Genomic DNA, 24,575 nt, shown 5'->3' on the forward strand with positions numbered 1-24,575 from the left:
ATGGATGATGGATGATGGATGGATGATGGATGATGGATGATGGATGGATGATGGATGGATGGATGATGGATGGATGATGGATGATGGATGATGGATGATGGATGATGGATGGATGATGGATGGATGATGGATGATGGATGATGGATGATGAATGATGGATGGATGATGGATGATGGATGGATGATGGATGATGGATGAATGTATTGTGATAAGAGTTGTATGAGCCCCCAATAAACCACCTTTTTCCCCTCATTTTTTCCATAAATCATTTTATTAGGGGCTCATATAACTCTTATCACAATCCACACATCCATCCATCGTCAAGCACATTTGCATATGTCCTCATCCTGTTTCAAAACACTTGCTAGCTCCTTCAGCCCTTGCTATCAGCTCATTTCCCTCCTTCCCCGTGAACCCTTAGCAATTTATAAATTATTTTTCCATGACCCCTTTCTCCCTTCATACACATTTCTGTTGTCTGTCCCGCCTGGGAGGTGGATGTATGTAAATCATTGTGATCGGTTCCCCCACCTTCCCCTTCTGGCATCGCTACTCTCATGATTGGTCCTGGGGTGTCTATCTGTCCTGGACTCCCTGTTTCCAGTTCTATCTGCACCCGTGTCCATGCTCTGGTCCAGCCAGATTTGTAAGGTAGAATCAGGGTCATGATGGTGGAGGGGAGGAAGCATTAAAGAACCAGAGGAAAGGTGTGTGCTTCATCGTTGCTACGCTGCACCCTGCCTGGCTCGTCTCTTCCTCGTGACCCTTCTGTGAGGGGCTGTCCAGTGACTACAGATGGGCTTGGAGTGTCCACTCCGCCCTCCCCCTCATTCACATCGACATGATGTTTAGTTCTGGGTCTCTGATCCCTGGACGAGTCTTGCCCTCACCTTCCTAGACTTAGGACTGAGAGGCGTGGGGCTGAGCCTTTACGATGAATTCCTCCAATCCCGAGAGACACAGGAGAGCTCCCCGGGGAGCGCTGCCTTCGGGATGGGGGGGCTGCACGTGGAACCCCGACACCTGGAGGAGCAGCCGGAAGCGGCTGCCAGGAGCGTGGACAGGCCCGTCCTCATTCGTCCCATCTCATCCCACCTATTTGAACTCGCAACGGGGACACGGCTGTGCGTCCAGAATGGGTTTTATCCGCCCTCGTGGCTATGATTTTTTGAAATCACAAGACTGCACCTGACAGCGGGAGGGAGGGCTAGATTTTTCTCCCCTATATGGCAAAGAAGGAAACATTCTGCTTGCACTGAGAGATGAGGCTGCAGGAACCAGCCCCGGACAGACCTGGCTTTGCATCTCTCAATACCTGGGTGGCTCCCGCCAGGCACGGAGGTCACCCCACTTCCTTGCAACATAAACATGCTCTTTCTGTGGCGGATGAGCAATTTAGCAAAAGGTCTGATGTGTTTCCTCCCATGCTTTTCGGCGGCGAAGGCGATGCATGATTTGACCCTCGAGGCCAGCGTGTGGTGGCCCTTTCATACCGAGCCTCATGGGGTGCTGACCGGCCCCCCAAAGTCACACTATTCTCGTGGGCGCGATGCAGGGTCCTGGGAACGGCTGGTGGGCAGGATGGGGTTTCGTGTTTGCAGGTGGAGCATCGTGATTCATCACCGCAGCGCAGGCCGTGACAGATCACGGGGAAACGTGTGTTTCCCGTGACGGGTGTCTTGCAGCGTGGAGGAGCCTGGTCAGTGCTCACGCCAGGTTGGAGCCACGTCCATCTGCAGGTGGACGGACCCCCCTGGAGACAGAGGAGCGGGGTCTCGGCGCCTAAGACCATCGGGAAGATGTGTTTGCGATGCTCTGAGGTGACCCCTGTGAGAGGGTCCTTTGACGCCCCCGGGGGGGGTCGCGACCCCCAGGTTGAGAACCGCTACTCTGGCAGCGCGTGGGAATGGATCTCCCTTTGGCCGACTCCCTTCTGCACCCACGGATCCTGACTGCTGACGATCATTAGATCTTTATTGCTGGGGTGTTGGCGCCCCCAAAGAGCACCCCCTTTTTGTGATTCCGGATCCCGACCCTCCCGGGCTTGGAAAAACAGTGGAGCCATCCCGTGTTGGCTTCTTCTCCCAACTCCCCTTCCCACCCAGGCCTTGAAGCTGCCTCGTGGGTGCGCGCCTCCCCGTGAGGTCCCTTTGGGGGGGACGCAAACCCCTGACCTCTAGGCTGAAGTTGCAATAGGAATGGTTTGCATGAGACCCTCCAAGGCCAGCCCACTGACCCCGAGCCCCTGCAAACTCACGGTGACCCCGGGGCAGGATAGGGCGCCCCTGTGCATTTCAGAGACCTGGCCACTCTGACCCTCTGCAAGCGGGCAAGCAATACGGCCGGCCGCCCAAGGTAGCCCTGGCAGGGTCTGCAGCGCCCACGTTGTCTGGGTGACAAGGTGGAGGGAGACAGAGAGAGACAGAGAGAGAGAGACAGAGATGGCCTCTTAATCATCCCCATCCGGGGAGGGCCGGGGACGCAGGTCCAGTAGGAATTGTTGCAGGCACTGAGGTGGGGTGGTCAGCGATCGAGGCACGTGTTTGGACAGCGTCCAGCTTCAGAAGGACGAGAGGCCGGAGTTTCCTGACCGCCCGCAGCAGCACGGCCGGGGTCACTGCAGAAAGCGGTCCAGCTTCTCCTGGATCCGGGAGAAGGCATCCTTGCCCAGGTAGTCAATGCGACCGTCTTCCCACATGCGCCGCTCCTCCTCCGGACTCGGCTCCCGGACCTTCTCCTGGATGGAGGTCTCGGAGGCGGAAACCACCAGGTCCACCTGCTGAAGAGAAGCTCGCGGTGAGAGGGGGGCTGCTTCCCGAGTCCCACTGTGGTCCCGCCGAGGACCTGGGGACAGTCACGGTGGGCTTGGGACACCGTCCTGACCTGGGGAAACAGCTCCATCGCGCTGAGAGAGAGGTGTTTGCCGGATAATAATGTGCCCCCCACACACAGACACTTGCCCCCCAGGAAGGGGCAGCCGGAAAGGAGGAATCAGCTCAGCACCTGCCTAGTCACCCTGCCCGAAGGCCATCTGGACACCCCCACCGTGAAGGGCAGCAAGCCCTCTGTCCACCTGCAGAGGCCGGTGACAGACTGACCCCTGGGGAGCGCCCGCAGCCAGCGCTCCCCAATACAGCGTCCGATGAAAAAAAAGCCGGACCCACTGCGTCCAGCCGGTTCAGACGCAGTGGCACCAGCAGAACCCCCCAAAAGGGTCTGTGAGGCCCTGAGTCTCTAGGGGAGCAGACGCCCGCTCCGGTCCCCCCTGCAGTGGCTGGTGCATTCTACTGCCCGCAGGCTGTGGTCCGCGTGGACTACAGAAAACAAATTCAGAGACACGCCTGTGTGGCAACAGCAGCTGAACATGGAGAAAGCAGCCCCGCCCAGAGCAGGTCCATACGTCACATATGAGCCCACGTGTCCAGTACGGATCCATAAATCCCTCTCCAGACGCACGCAGTCATGCAATGACACGGATGCAGGAGGGTCACAGGCCAGCGGGTGCAGAGTCTTGTGGATCCAGTGGCCGTGGACGCAGCTCAGCGCCGGCGTGGCCTCCTCGTGGCTCCTCCTGCTCCAGGGCTCGGGCTGCATCAGCGTGTCTCCACGTGCCTTCTCCACAGAGACGTCTCCCCGGGTCTGAGTTTGTGCCCCGCCTCCCGAGAGGTATCTATCTCCTTAGCGCCTCTCCATGATGGATGATGGATGATGGATGATGGATGGATGATGGATGATGATGGATGATGGATGATGATGATGGATGATGGATGATGGATGATGGATGATGGATGATGGATGATGGATGATGTATGGATGATGATGGATGATGGATGGATGATGGATGGATGATGGATGGATGATGGATGGATGATGGATGATGGATGGATGGATGATGGATGATGGATGGATGGATGATGATGGATGATGGATGGATGATGGATGATGGATGATGGATGGATGATGGATGATGGATGATGGATGGATGATGGATGATGGATGATGGATGGATGGATGATGGATGGATGATGGATGGATGATGGATGGATGGATGGATGATGGATGATGGATGGATGATGGATGATGGATGATGGATGATGGATGATGGATGGATGATGGATGATGGATGATGGATGATGGATGATGATGGATGATGGATGATGATGGATGGATGGATGATGGATGATGGATGATGGATGGATGATGGATGATGGATGGATGATGGATGATGGATGATGGATGATGGATGATGGATGATGGATGATGGATGATGGATGATGGATGATGGATGATGGATGGATGATGGATGATGGATGGATGATGGATGATGGATGGATGATGGATGATGGATGATGGATGATGGATGATGGATGATGGATGGATGATGGATGATGGATGATGGATGATGGATGATGGATGGATGATGGATGATGGATGATGGATGGATGATGGATGATGGATGATGATGGATGATGGATGATGATGGATGGATGGATGATGGATGATGGATGATGGATGGATGATGGATGATGGATGATGGATGATGGATGGATGATGGATGATGGATGGATGATGGATGGATGATGGATGATGGATGATGGATGATGGATGATGGATGGATGATGGATGATGGATGATGATGGATGGATGATGGATGATGGATGATGGATGGATGATGGATGATGGATGATGGATGGATGATGGATGATGGATGATGGATGATGGATGGATGATGGATGATGGATGATGGATGGATGATGGATGATGGATGATGATGGATGATGGATGATGATGGATGGATGGATGATGGATGATGGATGATGGATGGATGATGGATGATGGATGATGATGGATGATGGATGATGATGGATGGATGGATGATGGATGATGGATGATGGATGGATGATGGATGATGGATGATGGATGATGGATGGATGATGGATGATGGATGATGGATGGATGATGGATGATGGATGATGATGGATGATGGATGATGGATGATGATGGATGGATGATGGATGATGGATGATGGATGGATGATGGATGATGGATGATGGATGGATGATGGATGATGGATGGATGATGGATGATGGATGATGGATGATGGATGATGGATGGATGATGGATGATGGATGATGGATGATGGATGATGGATGGATGATGGATGATGGATGGATGATGGATGATGGATGATGGATGGATGATGGATGATGGATGATGATGGATGGATGGATGATGGATGATGGATGATGGATGGATGATGGATGATGGATGATGGATGATGGATGGATGATGGATGATGGATGGATGATGGATGGATGATGGATGATGGATGATGGATGATGGATGGATGATGGATGATGGATGATGGATGGATGATGGATGATGGATGATGGATGGATGATGGATGGATGATGGATGATGGATGATGGATGGATGATGGATGATGGATGGATGGATGATGATGGATGGATGATGGATGATGGATGGATGGATGGATGGATGATGGATGATGGATGATGGATGATGGATGATGGATGATGGATGATGGATGATGGATGATGGATGATGATGGATGGATGATGGATGATGGATGATGGATGGATGATGGATGATGGATGGATGGATGATGGATGGATGGATGATGGATGATGGATGATGGATGATGGATGGATGATGGATGATGGATGATGGATGGATGATGGATGATGGATGATGGATGATGATGGATGGATGATGGATGATGGATGGATGATGGATGATGGATGATGGATGATGGATGGATGATGGATGATGATGGATGATGATGGATGATGGATGGATGATGGATGATGGATGGATGATGGATGATGGATGGATGATGGATGATGGATGATGATGGATGGATGATGGATGATGGATGATGGATGGATGATGGATGATGGATGGATGGATGATGGATGGATGGATGATGGATGATGGATGATGGATGATGGATGGATGATGGATGGATGATGGATGATGGATGGATGATGGATGATGGATGATGGATGATGGATGATGGATGGATGATGGATGGATGATGGATGATGGATGATGGATGATGGATGGATGATGGATGATGATGGATGATGATGGATGATGGATGGATGATGGATGATGGATGGATGATGGATGATGGATGGATGATGGATGATGGATGATGGATGATGATGGATGGATGATGGATGATGGATGGATGATGGATGATGGATGATGGATGATGGATGGATGATGGATGATGATGGATGATGATGGATGATGGATGGATGATGGATGATGGATGGATGATGGATGATGGATGGATGATGGATGATGGATGATGATGGATGGATGATGGATGATGGATGATGGATGGATGATGGATGATGGATGATGGATGGATGGATGATGGATGGATGGATGATGGATGATGGATGATGGATGATGGATGGATGATGGATGGATGATGGATGGATGATGGATGATGGATGATGGATGATGGATGGATGATGGATGGATGATGGATGATGGATGATGGATGATGGATGGACAGGCCAGACTCCGCCCCTGGACTCTTCAGTCTCAAGCTGACCATGTAGCTGCTGCACCCAGCACGGGACGAACGGCATCACGGGGCCGTGAAGAAACCCCGTGGAGCCCGCAGGGTGCAGAGTTCTAATAACCCCTGAGCCGGAACCAAAGACGGGGTGAGGTTCACAGGACACGGGGTTCGGGATGTCGGCTCGGGGTCAACCAGATGCCCAGGTAGAATGCCGTCCAGGGACCGTGGTCTTCAGCCTGCCTCGGTGACGAGCGACTGGGGCCTGAAAGCCGTGGGTGTGGCCACCAGAGAGGCCACTGGAGTGGCCATGGAGCAAGTGACCAGATGGTCACAGTGGTAAAGCGGGGCGCCATTGATAAAACGCGTGTCCTGGCGAAAGAGCCGCACGGCAGCCGACATCCGTGTGCCCCAGCCTGTCCTGCATTCTTTCTAAAAATCGGGACTTTTTAAAATGTCGTGGGACGCGGGGAAAATTGTTAAAAATCGGGACTGTCCCGCCCAAAGCAGGACGTCTGGTCACTTTGCTATCGAGGCCACTGGACACAAGACTCCTTTGCCACCAGTTAAAAGATAAATCACAGGCCTGTGGTCCTTGCGTTGTCTCGCGTCCACTCAGGGCTGGAAGGGTCAGGGGGTGGAGTCCAGCCTGTCAATCACGGCACAGCCTGAGGAGGCCTCCTTGTGGGCGTGGCCTTCCGGGGAGGATCCTGGGAACATCCTGTCTCCCCATACACACTCCTGAGCATGAGCCACGTGTGGACAGGCTGATGCAGCCCGAGCCCTGGAGCTGGAGGAGCCACGTGGAGGCCACGCCGGCGCTGAGCTGCGTCCACGGCCACTGGATCCACAAGACTCTGCGCCCGCCGGCCCGTGACCCTCCTGCATTCGGCCTCATTGCATGAAGTGCATGCGTCTGCAGAGGGATTTATAGATTGATATTGGGCATATGGGCTCATATCAGACTATGGACTGATCTGGGGTGTTTTCTCCGTCTGAAATCGCACGCTCTCTCAAACGTGCAGGAAGGGGTGTCTCTGGGTTGGCTGGTCGGGTCCACCCGGCCCAACACAAGGAGCACCGGGAAGAAGGGAATGCGGTGGAGCGGCCTGCGGTGGGAATTGTACTATATAACATATAGGATAATCGAATAATACTTGGACTGTGTATAATATCTAATAATCGAATAATGCTTGTACTGTGTATATCTAATAATCGAATAATACTTGTACTGTATATATCTAATAATGGAATAATAATTGTACTGTTTAATATATAATAATGGATTAATAATTGGACTATATACTACATGATAATTGAATAATAATTGGACCACATAACATATATTAATTGAATAATTGGACTGTATATAATATATAATAATCGAATAATTGGACTAAATAATATAATAATCGAATAATAATTGGACTATATAATATATATTAATTGAATAATTGGACTGTATATAATATATAATGATTGAATAATAATTGGACTAAATAATATATAATAATCGAATAATAATTGGACTATATAATATATAATAATCGAATAACAATTGGACTAAATAATATATGATAATCAAATAATAATTGGACTAAATAATATATAATAATCGAATAACAATTGGACTAAATAATATATAATAATCGAATAATAATTGGACTAAATAATATATAATAATTGAATAATAATTGGACTATATAATATAATATTGAATAATTGGACTATTTCATATATAATAATTGAACTGCGCAATTGCAGGACCTGTGGACAAAATGCGCATAAAACTGTTAAAAGTAACATAAAAGGGAAAACTTAAAAGGGGGGACAAAATATTAATAAAGGACTAAGAATCACGGTGACCCCACGCGCCGTGTGTGAAGGGCGGGGCGGGCGATGCAGGGGGACGAGCTGCTTTTTCCAAGGACTTTCAATCCCCGCGCCGAACCCCCAAATGATGTTTCCGGGGGGCTTCCCGCGCTCAGATTCCACGATCCCCGCCTTTCCTATCGGGGAGAGCAGCCCCCCCCAGCCCAGGAGGGGGTGCAACGCCTTAGAAAACTGCGAAAAGGACCGACAGGGTCTGCACGCAGGAGGCGCGCAGGAAAGGGACCAGGGGGGAATCCGAGGGATGAGATATTTGCATAAACACACCCCCAGCGATGCACGTAGGACGTGCAGCGTTATTTGCATAAACACACCCCCAGCGATGCACGTAGGACGTGCAGCGTTATTTGCATAAACACACCCCCAGCGATGCACGTCTAGATCACGCAGCCTTATTTGCATAAAGACTCATCTTTCCCCCCCAACTGTCCCCCCCAGGGTCAGGTTTCTCCCACAGAACAGGTCACGCACGGATCCAGCACCCACAGGGGCACCCACACTCAGGGCACCCCCTGAATTCTGACCAAACGGCTGGACGATGGGACACACTGACCAAAATGGGGGTGCGGGACGGTGGCAGGTAGCATGCCACCAACCAGGCAAGCGCCCATGGCTTCCGTTGGTGGCTTTTTCCATGGCTGCTTCATTCTATCTCCGGAAGTAGATTTTGGGGTCTTTTTTTCTGGGTGTTTCCAATAGGACCCAGAATTCCAAGCTCTCTATCATTCACAGTCTCCACCATCTTTCTCTTTCTGCACATCTCTCTGAGATCCATTAGTTCTTGGGGAGAAAGACTAGAAGGTGGATCCTGAACAATGAGGGGTTCGCATGTAGGGGGGACCCCTCTTCACAGAATTGTGGGGATCCCCTTGCTTGTAGGTAAGACCACCCTCAGTCCTGCAGCTGAGCCCCAGCTCCAGGAAGAAGACAGCAGTTTCGAGACACCCGCCCCCATGACAGACAGACAGACATTGATGACGTTAACACGGCACCCCAGGCACCCCAAAGGTAAGAGGGCCCCTAACTCCAGGTGGGGGGGGGTTACGTCACCTCCAGTGCACCCTGGGGTGCTGGGTCCTGGGCGCTCTCCACAGGGGGCTCCTGCCCGGGTCCCTGGCTGCCCCCAGGCTCTCCCGGGCCGCGCGTCTCCTCGGGGTGCAGCTCGGGGTGCAGCGGCTGCTGAAGACAGAACACAGGCCGTCGGGGTGCCAGCTGCAGGGTCGCCGGTTCGACACCAGCCTCCGGTCTGCATGGGGGACTCACGTCCTCACGGGGCTGCCCGTTGGGGCAGGGCAGGGGCTCGTCCAGCACCGGGGTCTCCTCTGGGGGCCCCCCCACAGGTGGCGGAGGCAGGTCGGCGGCACCCGTCGGGGACCGGCAGTCGGCACCCTGCTCCCCAACAACGCCGGCTGGATCCACCTGCAGGAGGAGCAGAGTCGCTAGACCCAGGTCCGTCCACTCCCCTTTGAAGGCCAGCGGAGAAAAGCCGCTGTCCACCCTAAGGTCCAGCCCTGTCCCCCACCTCCGGGTGCAGGGAAGGGTCTTGTGTGTCCTGCGTGGCTGGTCACCCCCACCCCTCCGAGGGGGGCCTGGCCTGACAAGAGCCCACTGCCACAGGGCCGTGGGCATCCGCCTCTCTGGAGGCCAGCAGTGCTGGGTCTCGGCCGGAGGGGCCCGGGGACTGCGAGGTGACCGTGGGCTAGGGGCTGGCCGCTCAGGGCAAGGTCCTCGGTCCGAGTCCACCAGCCGCTCCTCGGGGGAAAGCTCCGGGACAGAGTTACCGTCTCGTAATTTCCCGGTGTCGCCTCCACTCTGCCCACTCTGTGGGTGGACAGGCCTCCTAAGGAACCCGGGCCCGGGGGTGGGCTGGGGACCCGCTTTGCTCAGTAACCATCGCTGGAAGCCAAGGCCACTCTTCCTCGCCCTCCGTGGCAGGAAACTGAACACACGTGCAGCTGAAGCAACGGATGATCCTGCTCTGCTCCCTTCGGCCTCGGTGGCCCCGTGGGCAGAGGACCCCGGCCCGGAGCCCACGATCCACGTGCCCAGGCGGCGGGGTTAAATCTGGCTGTTGGGGAAGCTGGGACACTGGTTGCAGGGGAAGCCTGCCTCTCTCTGTCTCTCTGTGTCTCTCTGTCTCTCTCTGTGTCTCTCTCTGTCGAAGTTCCTGGTCTCGTCCACCTGCACGTGGCTTGAGTCTCCCCCGTTTGAGCTTCCACCTGCTCACCCTCCCTGCAGCGTGAGGTCACCGCGGGCGGCCGTGACCGGGAGCTGCTGGCGCAGAGGCACCAAAAGGGGGTGGCTTTGCTGAACAGAAGGGCGTTTTGCACAGTTCCGGAGCTGACAGATGGAGCCCGGGGCTCCGTGTCTCGGAGGAAGCCTGTCTCTCTTGGCTCCGGGTGAAGGTGCTGGGCACGTCTGGCTGCTGGTCTCTGCTGGGCCTCCCGGGCCCCCTGCCACCCCCGGGCCCCTCCTGCTGCTTCTCCTTGTGACTCATCGCCCCCCCTGCACCTCCTAGAAGCCAGGATATCTGGGATCCTGCCCGTTCCGGTGTGGCCCGATCTCCAGGACACAGGACACCCTGCGTCCAAATGCAGGAACCGACCAATGGGAAGCAATCGCTTTCCCCAAGGACCCCACGCTCCCCCCATGCCACGCGGCCGCGAGGCTCACCGGGGGGCCCGGAGGCTCTGGGGGGTCCAGGCTGAGGAGGCCCTGCAGCGCGGGCAGGACACTGCGCTGGTAGATGCTCCACCAGACGTTGAGGAAGGGCACCTGGGGCGGAGGGTCCCTGCCCGGGCCGGACTCGGCCACGGCGCCCGTGTGCCGTCGGAAGTCGAAGTGCCAGGGCTTCTGGGGTCCCAGGAAGTGCACCACCTTGGCGTGAGCGCCAAACCTGGGAAGGAAGCAGGGGCGGCCGGACTTCCAAAGGGGTCCCGGGGTCAGCCTCACAGACGCCAACCCGCTTACTGATCCTGTTACGCCCTTGCCACGGGGTCAGTGCGGCTCTCGGGGAGCCTGCAGGACAGGGCGGAGCTGCCCCTGGGGGTCTCCCAGGCGGTCAGTCTGCACGGGAGCAGACGGTCTGTTCTCTCTCCCCAGGAGCTAATGAATAGAGAGATATGTAGATAGATAGATAATAGATAGATATGTAGATAGATTGATAGATAGATACATAGATGATAGACGGATGGATGGATACATAGATAGATGATAGATAGATGATAGATGGATGGATGGATAATTAGATAGATAGATAGATATGTAGATAGATAGATAGATAGATATGTAGATAGATAGATGGATGGATGGATAGATAGATATGTAGATAGATAGGCAGATAGATACATAGATAGATAGATATAGATGATAGATAGATATACAGATAAATAGATACATAGATTGGTAGATAAATAGATTATAGATAGATGATTGAAAGATGATAGATAGATTGTAGATAGATGATTGAAAGATGACAGATGGATGGATGGATAGATTGATAGATAAATAGATATGTAGATAGATACATAGATTATAGATAGATGATTGATAGATGATAGATAGATAGACTGGATGATAGATAATATAGATATGTAGATAGATAGACAGATAGATGATAGATGGACAGACAGACGGATAGATACATAGATACAAAGATAAATGATTGATAGATAATAGACCGATGATAGATAGATATAGAGATATACATAGATGTGCAGATAGACAGATGATAGATGGACAGATGGATATGTAGATAGATAGACAGACAGACGGATGGATAGAACGTCTCATTGTCGCCCCCAGACCAGCTCGACCGATTCCATCCCCAAGCGAGGCCCCCGCCCCCACGGGAACCGTTTCTGCTCAGGACCGACGTCCACCGTCCTCGCTCAGACACGCGTCTCCGACTCCTGGCCGCGCAGCTGCCACCTTGAAATTCCTCCCTAACCTTTCCCCGCCGGACGGCCAGCAGGCGGGCGCGCAGTGAGGCCGCGAGGGCCGGCCCGTATGTTTCCCCGACCGTGTGTCCTGCAGACGCCGCCGGGGTTGCACGTCCGGCCCTGAGCCCACTGTGTGTGCAGAGCCCCGGTGCATGCTTGCCGGGTAACCCCGATGGTGCAAACTCTATTTGGCTCCTCACTGGGGGGTGGAGATTCCCCTGCACCCCGAGAGGTCTCAGAAGGAAAGTGGTCACCCCGGTCTTCACGTCCCCAACCCCTGGTCAGCCACGGCGCACGGCTCTGCCCGTGAGTGGGCATGAACCCCACGAGCCCCCGACGGGCTAGGCCTGGCTCAGCAGCAGCAGGACAGGAGGACCCGCTCGCCCTTGGTGTGACGGGCCGGGGCGTCTGCGGCTGGCATGGCGTCGGGTGGGGGGCACTCACTGCTTGAAGGCGGGGTGGTAGGTGTAGGCCGTGCTGCTGCTGAGGTTGTAGATGAACGGCAGGTGCTTCCGGATGTCAGCCGTGGGCCAGGTGCCGAAGAAACTGTTCAACACGCCTTGGTCTGCCCCTGCGTTGCCCACAGAAAACACGCGCCATGGGCATGGGCAGCTTGTCCCCGGGGGGGCCCCCAACAGCCCTCCCGCTGCCGGGCTGACCCCCACGGGGAGAACACCTGCCCCGGGGATGTCAGACACCAGCAGGGTCCCCCAGGGTGGACGGGTCTCAGCGGTGCTTCCAGAGAGAGACCAGGAGGAAAGGCCTGGAGATGCCCTCCTGCAGCCCAAGCCGTGCACAAAAGAACCCGGTCAGATCCCGAGCGGGGAGCTGAGCCTGCTCAGTTGAAAATCGAAATTCACGGCAGCCCCCGGCAGGGGCTGCACGGATCTGAGCCAAGTGGGCAGTGACACCCCTGAGCCGTCGGACGGGGTGTTGCTTCCCTGTGGCTCTGCTAGGTGCAAGGTCAGCCCCTGGGGAAACGGCGCTTTCTACCCGCCTCAAGTCGGACAGTCTTGGGAGCCCAGAGGCCGGTTCCACCCGGCGCTCTCTGGCCTTGTGGCTTCGACTATTCAGCTCCTGCAGGAAAACCGCCCCCGGGTCCCCGGGCCCCGTGTCCACATGCTCCTGTTTCCAAACGGGATCCAGGAAGTCTGCAGGGAAACGTGGAATGGACAGACCACGGACACTGCGCCCACACGTTCCACAGGCTCTGGTCCATGACCGTGCTGGCGCCACGCTGTCCCTGCAAAGGCCCAGGCACCGCGAGTGCCGCCGCTCCCCTGCCGTCCACGTGCTGCTCAGCGCCGGGCGGGCCGATGGAGGTGGCCTTCCCAGGGGCGTTTCACGGCTATAACTGTGCGTGCATGTGTGCGTGTTTATGTGCACATGTATGTGTGAGTGTGTTTATGTGCACGTGTGTGTCTGTGTGCACGTGCATGTTTGCGGGTGTGTGTGCATGCATGTGAATGTGTGTACATGTTTTGCATGTGTCTGTGTACATGTGTGTATGTTTATATGTGTACATGTTTCTGTGTGCACATGCAGGTACATGTTTAGGTGCACACACGTACATGTTTATATGTGTGCACACGCGTACATAATTGTGTGCACACGCGTGTACATTAATGTCTACGAGCGTGTGTACATTTATATGCACGCGTGTGTGTTTATGTGTGTACATGCATACGTTTATGTGTGTGCGTTTGTGTGCACATGTGTGTACATGTTTATGTGTGCCCACACGTGTGTGTTTGTTTGCATGAGTCTCTGTTTACAGGAATAATCACTGCCGAGTGGAACGACAGCGTACCAGAGACACAGAAGGAAGACACCGCACAGCAGACACACGGCTCATGCACGTGTGCAGAAAACCAGAAACTGCAAGGCCTGTGGCTGGATCTCGAAGCAACTATCAGACTCAGGTGTGGTGACCGGAGCCCGCGGTTTCAATCGCCTCGCGCTCACACGGAAGTGGACCAGGGAGAAACGACGAGCAGAGAAGCGTCAATGTCTCCGAATCACTGTGTTTGCAAGAAAACACCGAAGGAACCACAGACGGCACAGGACCAGCCAATCTGTCCTGAAAGAAGTCCTGTCAGAGCGCCCCCTAGAGGCGGGGGATGTTGTGTCAGAGCGCCCCCTAGAGGCGGGGACGGGGAGGTTCTGTGTCAGAGCGCCCCCTAGAGGCGGGGACGTGGATGTTCTGTGTCAGAGCGCCCCCTAGAGGCGGGGACGGGGAGGTTCTGTGTCAGAGCGCCCCCTAGAGGCGGGGACGTGGATGTTCTGTGTCAGAGCGCCCCCTAGAGGCAGGGAGGGGGAGGTTCTGTCCAAGAGCGCCCCCTAGAGGCTCAGAGCCCCTCTCGCGTTTAGGGGCAGCACCCGATGCACTTGGCCCGGGGTCCGTGGGGGCACAGATGGACGGACGGACAGGCCCGCTCACCATCGAAGCTGCCGTGCTGGGCGGCGTGCTGCAGGAGGCGGCCGTGCGTGTCCAGGGAAGGTCGGAAGACGAAGACGCCGCTGTTGAAGCAGTCGGGCCATCCGGGGTCCGGGGCGGCGGACAGCTCGCTGCGCTCGAACAGCTCGTCCACGTTGGACAGCACCTGGGGGGGCGCGGCCTGTGAGCGCGCCTGCACCTGCACCTGCCCACCTGGGCGCCCGTCACCTATCCCAGGAGCGGGGGTCGCCCCCAGACCGTGTCTCTTAGGCTTTCACCCCCACCCCGCCCGCCCGACACCCAGACTTGGGGGGATGCACAGCGGGACGACAGCTCGTCAGGGTCCACAGGGGAGCTCTGAGTGGGCCGCGGAGGCGCCTTTCTCCGTCTTCCCCTCCAATGGCTCCACCGTCACCCACAGCGACAGACAGAAACTAGGAGGAAGACTGCACCGAGCAGGGGCCTTGGAATGAGGCTGCGGGGGAAGGGCGAGGACAGCACCACAGGTGAGCGAACAGGAAGACAGATCCGCCCTGGAGGAAGCAGGGCCAGAGCGCCCCCTAGAGGCGGGGACGGGGAGGGTCTGTGTCAGAGCGCCCCCTAGAGGCGGGGACGGGGAGGGTCTGTGTCAGAGCGCCCCCTAGAGGCGGGGATGACGAGGTTGTGTCTCAGAGCAGCCAGGGGTCCCTGTGTTGGGAGCCTGCTAGACCCAGGCAGGAGAAGATGGCTGTCAGGATACAGGGAGATCGCCCAGGAATGTGGGGTTCAAAGACACTGAGAGGGGACCAGGACCTTCCCCCAGAGCCCAGAGAGAGAGACAGTGAGAGATAGACAGACACAGACAGAAATATATATATATATATATATATATATATACACATACACACACACAGATAATCAGAGAAACCTATATATATATATATAGAGAGAAAGACAGAGACCTATATACAGAGATACAGAGACCGCCAGATATACAAACTTGTATGTATAGACAGAGAGACCTATACAGAGACATCAATAGAGACAGAAAGCAAAAGAGAGGCAGAAAGAGACAGAGAGACAGACAAAGAAAGCGAGGGGACAGAGAAAGAGAAGAGAGGTAGAGAAAGAGATGTAGAGACATGGGCAAGGGCAGGGAGAGAGACAGGGGGAAAGAGAGGAGACAGGAAGAGACAGACGGGGAGGGGTAGGAAAGTCTGAGAGAGACAGAGACAGAGAGACAGGCAGACACACGTCCCGCAGAGCCGATGCCCGGGCTTCAGAGGTGTAGCCCCCACACTGTGTGGGCGCAGCTGTCTGTCTTTGAAGCCCCGCTGCCCCCCATCACCCCCTCGTCGTGTGCTGGCAGCGCTGAAAGGCGAGGGACCGGGGGCTCACCAGCGTGTCCGCGTCCAGGAAGACGCCCTTGCTGTACTGGGTGAGCGTCCAGCAGTGCAGCTTCGTGAGGGTGACGCTGAGCTCAGGCCGCCGCAGCAAGGCCAGGTGGCCGCTGTCCACGCTGTCCAGGAGGTTCACCTCCACGACCTCGTCGAACACCCTGGAGAGCACAGCCCTGCAGGGACACCCGCCGGCGTGAGGTGGACGAGGAGACACCACCTGCCCCTGCCTCTGCCGAGGCTCCCCGATGACAGACACACAGCAGGGATCTCACCCCACAGCCGTGACCCAGTGCACCAAGTCCCCCAAATAACTGACCACTGTCAAGTGGACACCATCGAGTCACGGGGACCCTGCAGGACAGGGCGGAGCTGCCCCTGGGGGTCTCCCAGGCGGTCAGTCTGCATGGGAGCAACATCCACTAAATGGCAGTGTGTCTGTCTGTCTATCCATCCATCTTATCTATCTATCTATCTATCATCTATCTATCTATCTATCTATCTATCATCTATCTATATATCTATCATCTATCTATCTGCATATCTCTCTATCCATTAGCTCCTGGGGAGAGAGACCAGACCGTCTGCTCCCGTGCAGACTGACCGCCTGGGAGACCCCCAGGGGCAGCTCCCCCCTGTCCTGCAGGGTCCCCGGGAGTCGGCGTCCACTCGAGGGCAGAGTTTATCTGTCCATCTATCTGCATGTACGGACATATCAGCAACATGATGGGGTGGGTGTAGTGTCAGTTTAAACGCCTCATCTCAGTGGGTGTTCGCTGTTGCCCAACAGACACAGAAGGGACGTATGTCATTCGCATAAAACACATCTCTCCCACATGTGTGCGCCATCAGGCATCACACGGGAGGCTGCAGGCTCATCGCCTACGGGGCAGCCTGGATAGAAAACACCCGTCACTCTCTCCATGGCTTCCAGAAGGATCCCGGATCCCACAGCCTTCAGGTCAGTCCTGACGAAAATCTACCCCGTAGACAGTTTTCCAGGCTGCCGATCGGGACGGGAGGCAGACGCCCCATCTTTCTCTCTTTGAGCGGCTGGTGGGTTTGCGGCACCGGCGTGGGGGTTAGCTGCCCGTGTTTACCCAACAGCTTTTTCAAAGGGGGTCAGTGCAGACATTCAGGCCATTCCTGGGGCTTCCCGGCAGGTGAGGTGCCTGTGTACCAGGAGAGGACCCAGGTGGGGACACCTGGTGTCTTACCTGAGCAGGTGGGACACTTGGCATCTTATGTGAGGAGGTGGGACACCTGGCATCTTACCTGGGCAGGTGGGACACCTGGCATCTTATGTGAGCAGGTGGGGCACCTGGCATCTTACCTGAACCTGGCATCTTACCTGAGCAGGTGGGACACCTGGCGTCTTACCTGGGCAGGTGGGACACCTGGCATCTTATGTGAGCAGGTGGGACACCTGGCATCTTATGTGAGCAGGTGGGGCACCTGGCATCTTACCTGGGCGGGTGGGGCACCTGGCATCTTACCTGGGCAGGTGGGACACCTGGCATCTTACCTGGGCGGGTGGGGCACCTGGCGTCTTATCTGGGCAGGTTGGGACATCTTGTGTCTTACCTGGGCAGGTTGGGACACCTGGCATCTTACCTGGGCAGGTTGGGACACCTGGCATCTTACCTGGGCAGGTTGGGACACCTGGCGTCTTACCTGGGCAGGTTGGGACACCTGGCATCTTACCTGGGCAGGTTGGGACATTGGCGTCTTACCTGGGCAGGTTGGGACACCTGGCATCTTACCTGGGCAGGTGGGACACCTGGCGTCTTATGTGAGCAGGTGGGACACCTGGCATCTTACCTGGGCAGGTGGGACACCTGGCATCTTACCTGGGCAGGTGGGACACCTGGCGTGTTACCTGAGCAGGTGGGGACCTGGCATCTTACCTGAGCAGGTGGGACACCTGGCATCTTACCTGGGCAGGTTGGGACACCTGGCGTCTTACCTGGGCAGGTTGGGACACCTGGCGTCTTACCTGGGCAGGTTGGGACACCTGGCATCTTACCTGAGCAGGTGGGACACCTGGCATCTTACCTGAGCAGGTGGGACACCTGGCATCTTACCTGAGCAGGTGGGGACCTGGCGTCTTATGTGAGCAGGTGGGCACCTGGCGTCTTACCTGAGCAGGTGGGACACCTGGCATCTTACCTGGGCAGGTGGGGCACCTGGCGTCTTACCTGAGCAGGTGGGACACCTGGCATCTTACCTGGGCAGGTGGGGCACCTGGCGTCTTACCTGAGCAGGTGGGGCACCTGGCGTCTTACCTGAGCAGGTGGGACACCTGTGGTGTAATGAGTACCACAAGCCTCCTGGTGGCCCCGTGGTTCCTCAGAGACTGTCCCAGGACGAGAGCCCCCTGGCAGTAGACGTCATTGGTGGCCAGGGTGACGTAGGCTTGGTCGGTCACTGCGGAGACAGCAGGAAGGTTGTGCTCCTGAGGGGGCCGGAGGGGGCGGACACCCCCCCTCAGTCCACCCTCCGCCTTCACGCGCACCCCACGGGGGAAGGGTCCCCTGACCTGAGAGGGGACATGGCTCTCCCACCCTCTGACACACACGTTGTTACAACGCAGGACGTGAGCTAGGAAAACTGCCAGGAAGACCCGAGTCAGCTGGAGTCAGTGACGTCAGTCTCCTCATGGAGAACTCGGAGAGAGCGTCCTCCTGGGACACAGCAGAGCTGCCCCTGCAGCTGCAGAGGCCCCGCTCCTCACGGGAGCCGACAGCCTCCTCTAACCCTGCACAGTGGCTGCGGGCTGGGAGATGCGGCTCAGTGCATCACCGGCTTCCCCGGGACGGGCGGTCCCTTGTACGGCAGCGTGACCCTGTCACACAGGACAGCGCGGTGCAAAATGAGACGCAGCACTGCACGCTGCTGCCCCGGAAACTAACGGATGCATTTCGCTCAGGGTCTTGCTGAGGGAGACGTAGAAAGTACCGTGCACGGTCAGAACAACCCATCTGTCTCGGAAGAAGTGCGGCCACAGCGCCCCCTAGAGGTGGGGACAGGGAGGTTCTGCGTCAGAGCGCCCCCTAGAGGCGGGGACGGGGAGGGTCTGTGTCAGAGCGCCCCCTAGAGGCGGGGGTGGTGAGACATGGACACAGGGACTGTGGACCTGTCCTCAGGAGAGACCAGTCCCTGGGGAAGGTCGTCGTGCTTGGGGAAGCAGAGGGGCAGCGACAGAGAGGACGGCCCTGGACGAGATGCACGGACACGGTGGTCGCCGTGGGCTCAGACATGGGGATGCTCAGGACGGTGCAGGACTGGGCAATGTCTCCTTCTGTTGTGCACGGGGTCGCCATCAGCCAGCATGACCTGAAAGCGCCTACTGCACCACGGCCGTGCTCTAATGCTGAAAGGCAATGCACACAGGCCATGCAACCGCACCAGACTCCCGTGCATGTGCAGCGCCCTGCAGCCCCACAGCGCCCCCTGTGGGTCTCCTCCCTCCATCAGTCAGTGCTGACTCACGGCGCCCCCTGTGGGTCTCCTCCCTCCATGGAGTCAGTGCTGACTCACGGCGCCCCCTGTGGGTCTCCTCCCTCCATCAGTCAGTGCTGACTCACGGCGCCCCCTGTGGGTCTCCTCCCTCCATCAGTCAGTGCTGACTCACGGCGCCCCCTGTGGGTCTCCTCCCTCCATCAGTCAGTGCTGACTCACGGCGCCCCCTGAGGGTCTCCTCCCTCCATGGAGTCAGTGCTGACTCACGGCGCCCCCTGTGGGTCTCCTCCCTCCATCAGTCAGTGCTGACTCACGGCGCCCCCTGAGGGTCTCCTCCCTCCATGGAGTCAGTGCTGACTCACGGCGCCCCCTGTGGGTCTCCTCCCTCCATCAGTCAGTGCTGACTCACGGCGCCCCCTGTGGGTCTCCTCCCTCCATCATTCAGTGCTGACTCACGGCACCCCCTGTGGGTCTCCTCCCTCCATCAGTCAGTGCTGACTCACGGCGCCCCCTGTGGGTCTCCTCCCTCCATCAGTCAGTGCTGACTCACGGCGCCCCCTGAGGGTCTCCTCCCTCCATGGAGTCAGTGCTGACTCACGGCGCCCCCTGTGGGTCTCCTCCCTCCATCAGTCAGTGCTGACTCACGGCGCCCCCTGAGGGTCTCCTCCCTCCATGGAGTCAGTGCTGACTCACGGCGCCCCCTGTGGGTCTCCTCCCTCCATCAGTCAGTGCTGACTCACGGCGCCCCCTGTGGGTCTCCTCCCTCCATGGAGTCAGTGCTGACTCACGGCGCCCCCTGTTGGTCTCCTCCCTCCATGGAGTCAGTGCTGACTCACGGTGCCCCCTGTGGGTCTCCTCCCTCCATGGAGTCAGTGCTGACTCACGGCGCCCCCTGTGGGTCTCCTCCCTCCATCAGTCAGTGCTGACTCACGGCGCCCCCTGTGGGTCACCTCCCTCCATCAGTCAGTGCTGACTCATGGCGCCCCCTGTGGGTCTCCTCCCTCCATCAGTCAGTGCTGACTCACGGCGCCCCCTGTGGGTCTCCTCCCTCCATGGAGTCAGTGCTGACTCACGGCGCCCCCTGTGGGTCTGCTCCCTCCATGGAGTCAGTGCTGACTCACGGCGCCCCCTGTGGGTCTCCTCCCTCCATGGAGTCAGTGCTGACTCACGGTGCCCCCTGTGGGTCTCCTCCCTCCATGGAGTCAGTGCTGACTCACGGCGCCCCCTGTGGGTCTCCTCCCTCCATCAGTCAGTGCTGACTCACGGCGCCCCCTGTGGGTCTCCTCCCTCCATCAGTCAGTGCTGACTCACGGCGCCCCCTGTGGGTCTGCTCCCTCCATGGAGTCAGTGCTGACTCACGGCGCCCCCTGTGGGTCTCCTCCCTCCATGGAGTCAGTGCTGACTCACGGCGCCCCCTGTGGGTCTCCTCCCTCCATCAGTCAGTGCTGACTCACGGCGCCCCCTGTGGGTCTCCTCCCTCCATGGAGTCAGTGCTGACTCACGGCGCCCCCTGTGGGTCTCCTCCCTCCATGGACTCAGTGCTGACTCACGGCGCCCCCTGTTGGTCTCCTCCCTCCATGGAGTCAGTGCTGACTCACGGCGCCCCCTGTGGGTCTGCTCCCTCCATGGAGTCAGTGCTGACTCACGGCGCCCCCTGTGGGTCTCCTCCCTCCATGGAGTCAGTGCTGACTCACGGCGCCCCCTGTGGGTCTCCTCCCTCCATGGAGTCAGTGCTGACTCACGGTGCCCCCTGTGGGTCTCCTCCCTCCATGGAGTCAGTGCTGACTCACGGCGCCCCCTGTGGGTCTCCTCCCTCCATCAGTCAGTGCTGACTCACGGCGCCCCCTGTGGGTCACCTCCCTCCATCAGTCAGTGCTGACTCATGGCGCCCCCTGTGGGTCTCCTCCCTCCATCAGTCAGTGCTGACTCACGGCGCCCTCTGTGGGTCTCCTCCCTCCATGGAGTCAGTGCTGACTCACGGCGCCCCTTGTGGGTCTCCTCCCTCCATGGAGTCAGTGCTGACTCACGGCGCCCCTTGTGGGTCTCCTCCCTCCATCAGTCAGTGCTGACTCACGGCGCCCCCTGTGGGTCTCCTCCCTCCATGGAGTCAGTGCTGACTCACGGCGCCCCCTGTGGGTCTCCTCCCTCCATGGAGTCAGTGCTGACTCACGGCGCCCCCTGTGGGTCTCCTCCCTCCATGGAGTCAGTGCTGACTCACGGCGCCCCCTGTGGGTCTCCTCCCTCCATCAGTCAGTGCTGACTCACGGCGCCCCCTGTGGGTCTCCTCCCTCCATGGACTCAGTGCTGACTCACGGCGCCCCCTGTGGGTCTCCTCCCTCCATGGAGTCAGTGCTGACTCACGGCGCCCCCTGTGGGTCTGCTCCCTCCATGGAGTCAGTGCTGACTCACGGCGCCCCCTGTGGGTCTCCTCCCTCCATGGAGTCAGTGCTGACTCACGGCGCCCCCTGTGGGTCTCCGAGGCTGTAACTCTTTGTGGGAGCAGAAAGCCCAGTATTTCCCTGCGGAGCTGCTGCTTGTTCTGAACTGATTCGAGTGTGGGTTAAAGCCCAACAGGGACTCCTACTAAGGAAGGTGAAATTCCAGCTGCAGGGCAGGCCGGGCCTGGAGAGATCAGCTGCTGAAAGTCCCGGGATGGAAACTCCTTGAACTTTCCTGCTAAATAGAACCCAGGCCCAGGCGGAAGCCCCAGCTCCACCTGCCCCGGCAGAGGCCCTGCCCTCCTTCCAAAGCAGCAGTGAGGGGGCAGGTCCAGGACCAGGAGGCTCCGCTCGGGGTGCCGGGGTCTCAGGGCGTTGGAGACGACTTCTCAACACCTGCCGCCAATCACAACATGTTGTGACGATTTAAGATTTAAATATGTGTTTATATAGCTGTGTGTAGGGAGAGAGAGACACACAGAGAGAGAGAGACACACAGAGAGAGAGACACACAGAGGGGGACAAGAGACAGATGGGGAGGGCCCAAAAGAGGCACAGAGAGACAGGGAGAGAGATGGAAAGACAGCGAGGCAGAGAGAGACAGACAGACAGAGACCAGGGCACATGTGAGCCAGAATCTGTTGAGGTTTGGGGTTTTCTGCAGGCTGGTTATGCAGCAGAGAAATGCAGGGAAATAAAATTCACGGGCTGGTGTTTGCAGAAAGCCTGGCAGTGTGAGCGCCCAAAGGCTTCCCGCCTGTGTTTCTGGTCCCGGGGAAAGGTGTTTACCCCTCGCCTTTAGCCTGCCTCCCAAAGTAGCACTGCGTCCAGCCCTGCCCCGCCCCCCCTCAAAGCAGGGTTTGTCTGTGCCTGGAGCTGATACCCACCCGGGGCCTCCTCTGGGCGCATTCCAGCCCTGCTGGGAATGTGCTGCCTGAGCCTGAGCTCAGAGACCCCAGGCCTCTCTGAGGGGCGCCCGTGTGAGCAAGCAGCTCGGGGGGGGGGGGGGGGGGGGGGGGCTGGGGCTTTCCCTGCAAAATGCTCCTTCCAGGCATCTTCTCTGCTGCCCCGGGGTGGAATCTTCCAGCACGTTCCTCCCTGGGCCTCCCTTCCAGCCCTGCTCCTTCTCGGTCGCTTCCCAGGCCCAGGAAAGTCCAGGAAAGCAGGGGCCTCTGCTGGCTGCAGCAGGTCTGGGATTGTGGAGGTAGATTCGGGTTGGGATAATCCCGGAATGCATGGCGGGAGTGAGGACACAACCCGAACCGCTGGCCCTCGGTCCATTCTGGCTTAGAGCAAGACCCTGCCGGACAGGGCGGAGCTGCCCCTGGGGGTCTCCCAGGCGGTCAGTCTGCACGGGAGCAGACGGTCTGCTCTGTCTCCCCAGGAGCTAATGGATAGAGAGATATGCTGATAGATTGATTGATAGATAGATAGATAGATAGATAGATAGATAGATAGATAGATAGATAGATAGATAGATAGATGCACTGCCCTCGAGTGGACTCCGACTCACAGCGACCCTGCAGGACAGGGCGAGCTGCCCCCGGGGGTCTCCCAGGCTGTGTCTTGGGGGGAGCAGCAGCACCCCTCCACCTTCAAGGTGTTCGTTTTCACTGACACACAGACTCAGACACACACCACCCCCTGCCCCCCGCACGCGGCAGCCCCGCCCCCAGTCCCTGCAGGCCAGTCGGGCCCGGAGCTGGGGTGGTGCCTGCAGGGACTCACCCGACATGGTCCGCACGGGGGTCCCCGGCGTGGGCGGGGGTCCTGCAGGAGCGGCGGGGGGCGGCGCCTCCGGACTCGGGGGTTGCAGGCCTGCAGGGCGACAGCATTGCGACCCCCGCGCTGCGACCCCTCCCACCGTGGGGCGTCCCCGAAGGCCCAACCCCAGCCCTGCGGGTGGGGCCCCAAACACTCCCCAACCCCATAGGGCCCGCGACCCCCAGAGCTCGTCGACCCCCGCCCCCGGAGACCCCCGAGTCCCCCCAAGCCCCGGGCGCCCCCGAACCTCCCCGCGGCGGCCCGCGGCCTGCAGAGACCCCGCGTCCCGCCGGCCCCGGGAGACCCGCCCCGCCCCGGCCCCGCCCCCTGGATCCGCAGCCCTGATTGGCCGCTGCCCGGAAGCGCGCCCCGCCCGGGGGCTGCGCGCTCCCCGGGACCCGCCCCCCAGGCCCCGCCCGCGGTGCGCAGTGCAGGGAGGGGGTGCGGAGAGCGGGTTAAGGGTCCCGGCCGTCTGGGGGGAGGGTGCGCCGCTGCCCCCCCACAAAGGCTCGGAGCCGGCGCCCCCACCCCGGGCCCCGCCCCGCCCCTCGCGCTTCCTCAGGGCAGTGGGGGCGGGGCGCACGGTGGGGGCTGAGCCCGTGGTGGGGGAGGGGCCGTGATGGGGGAGGGGCCCACGGTGGGGGAGGGGCCGTAAGGGCTGAGCCCTTGGTGGGGGAGGGGTCTGTGAGGGCTGAGCCTGTGATGGGGGAG

General features: G+C 57.8%; 1 protein-coding gene across 4 annotated transcripts; it reads right to left on the reverse strand.

Moving 5' to 3' along the window:
- Positions 1-1,956: 1,956 nt before the first annotated feature.
- Positions 1,957-24,185, reverse strand: LOC142435567 (glycogenin-2-like). Of its 4 annotated transcripts, none has more exons than XM_075539803.1 (10): positions 24,112-24,185; positions 23,829-23,918; positions 18,486-18,627; positions 16,202-16,376; positions 14,828-14,990; positions 12,832-12,958; positions 11,120-11,342; positions 9,710-9,865; positions 9,497-9,622; positions 1,957-2,776 (listed from the first exon to the last, which is right to left on the reverse strand). In XM_075539803.1, exons 2-10 carry the CDS (start codon positions 23,833-23,835, stop codon positions 2,615-2,617), a joined length of 1,281 nt encoding a protein of 426 aa, XP_075395918.1. In that variant the 5' UTR covers positions 23,836-23,918; positions 24,112-24,185; the 3' UTR covers positions 1,957-2,614. The 4 variants fall into 4 exon arrangements, with proteins under 4 accessions (XP_075395918.1, XP_075395917.1, XP_075395915.1 ...); XM_075539802.1 differs by having other exon boundaries at positions 1,957-2,779; XM_075539800.1 differs by having other exon boundaries at positions 9,497-9,625.
- Positions 24,186-24,575: the final 390 nt, after the last annotated feature.

The sequence above is a fragment of the Tenrec ecaudatus genome, chromosome Y (assembly GCF_050624435.1).
Source record: "Tenrec ecaudatus isolate mTenEca1 chromosome Y, mTenEca1.hap1, whole genome shotgun sequence".
Classification (NCBI taxonomy): Eukaryota; Metazoa; Chordata; class Mammalia; order Afrosoricida; family Tenrecidae; genus Tenrec; species Tenrec ecaudatus.

Coding starts and splice junctions, on each gene's coding strand:
- LOC142435567 (XM_075539799.1), bottom strand. Junction 9,626..9,709: donor ACGGGCAGCCCCGTGAGGAC/GTGAGTCCCCCA, acceptor TTCTGTCTTCAG/CAGCCGCTGCACCCCGAGCT. Junction 2,780..9,496: donor CACCCCAGGGTGCACTGGAG/GTGACGTAACCC, acceptor GCTTCTCTTCAG/CAGGTGGACCTGGTGGTTTC.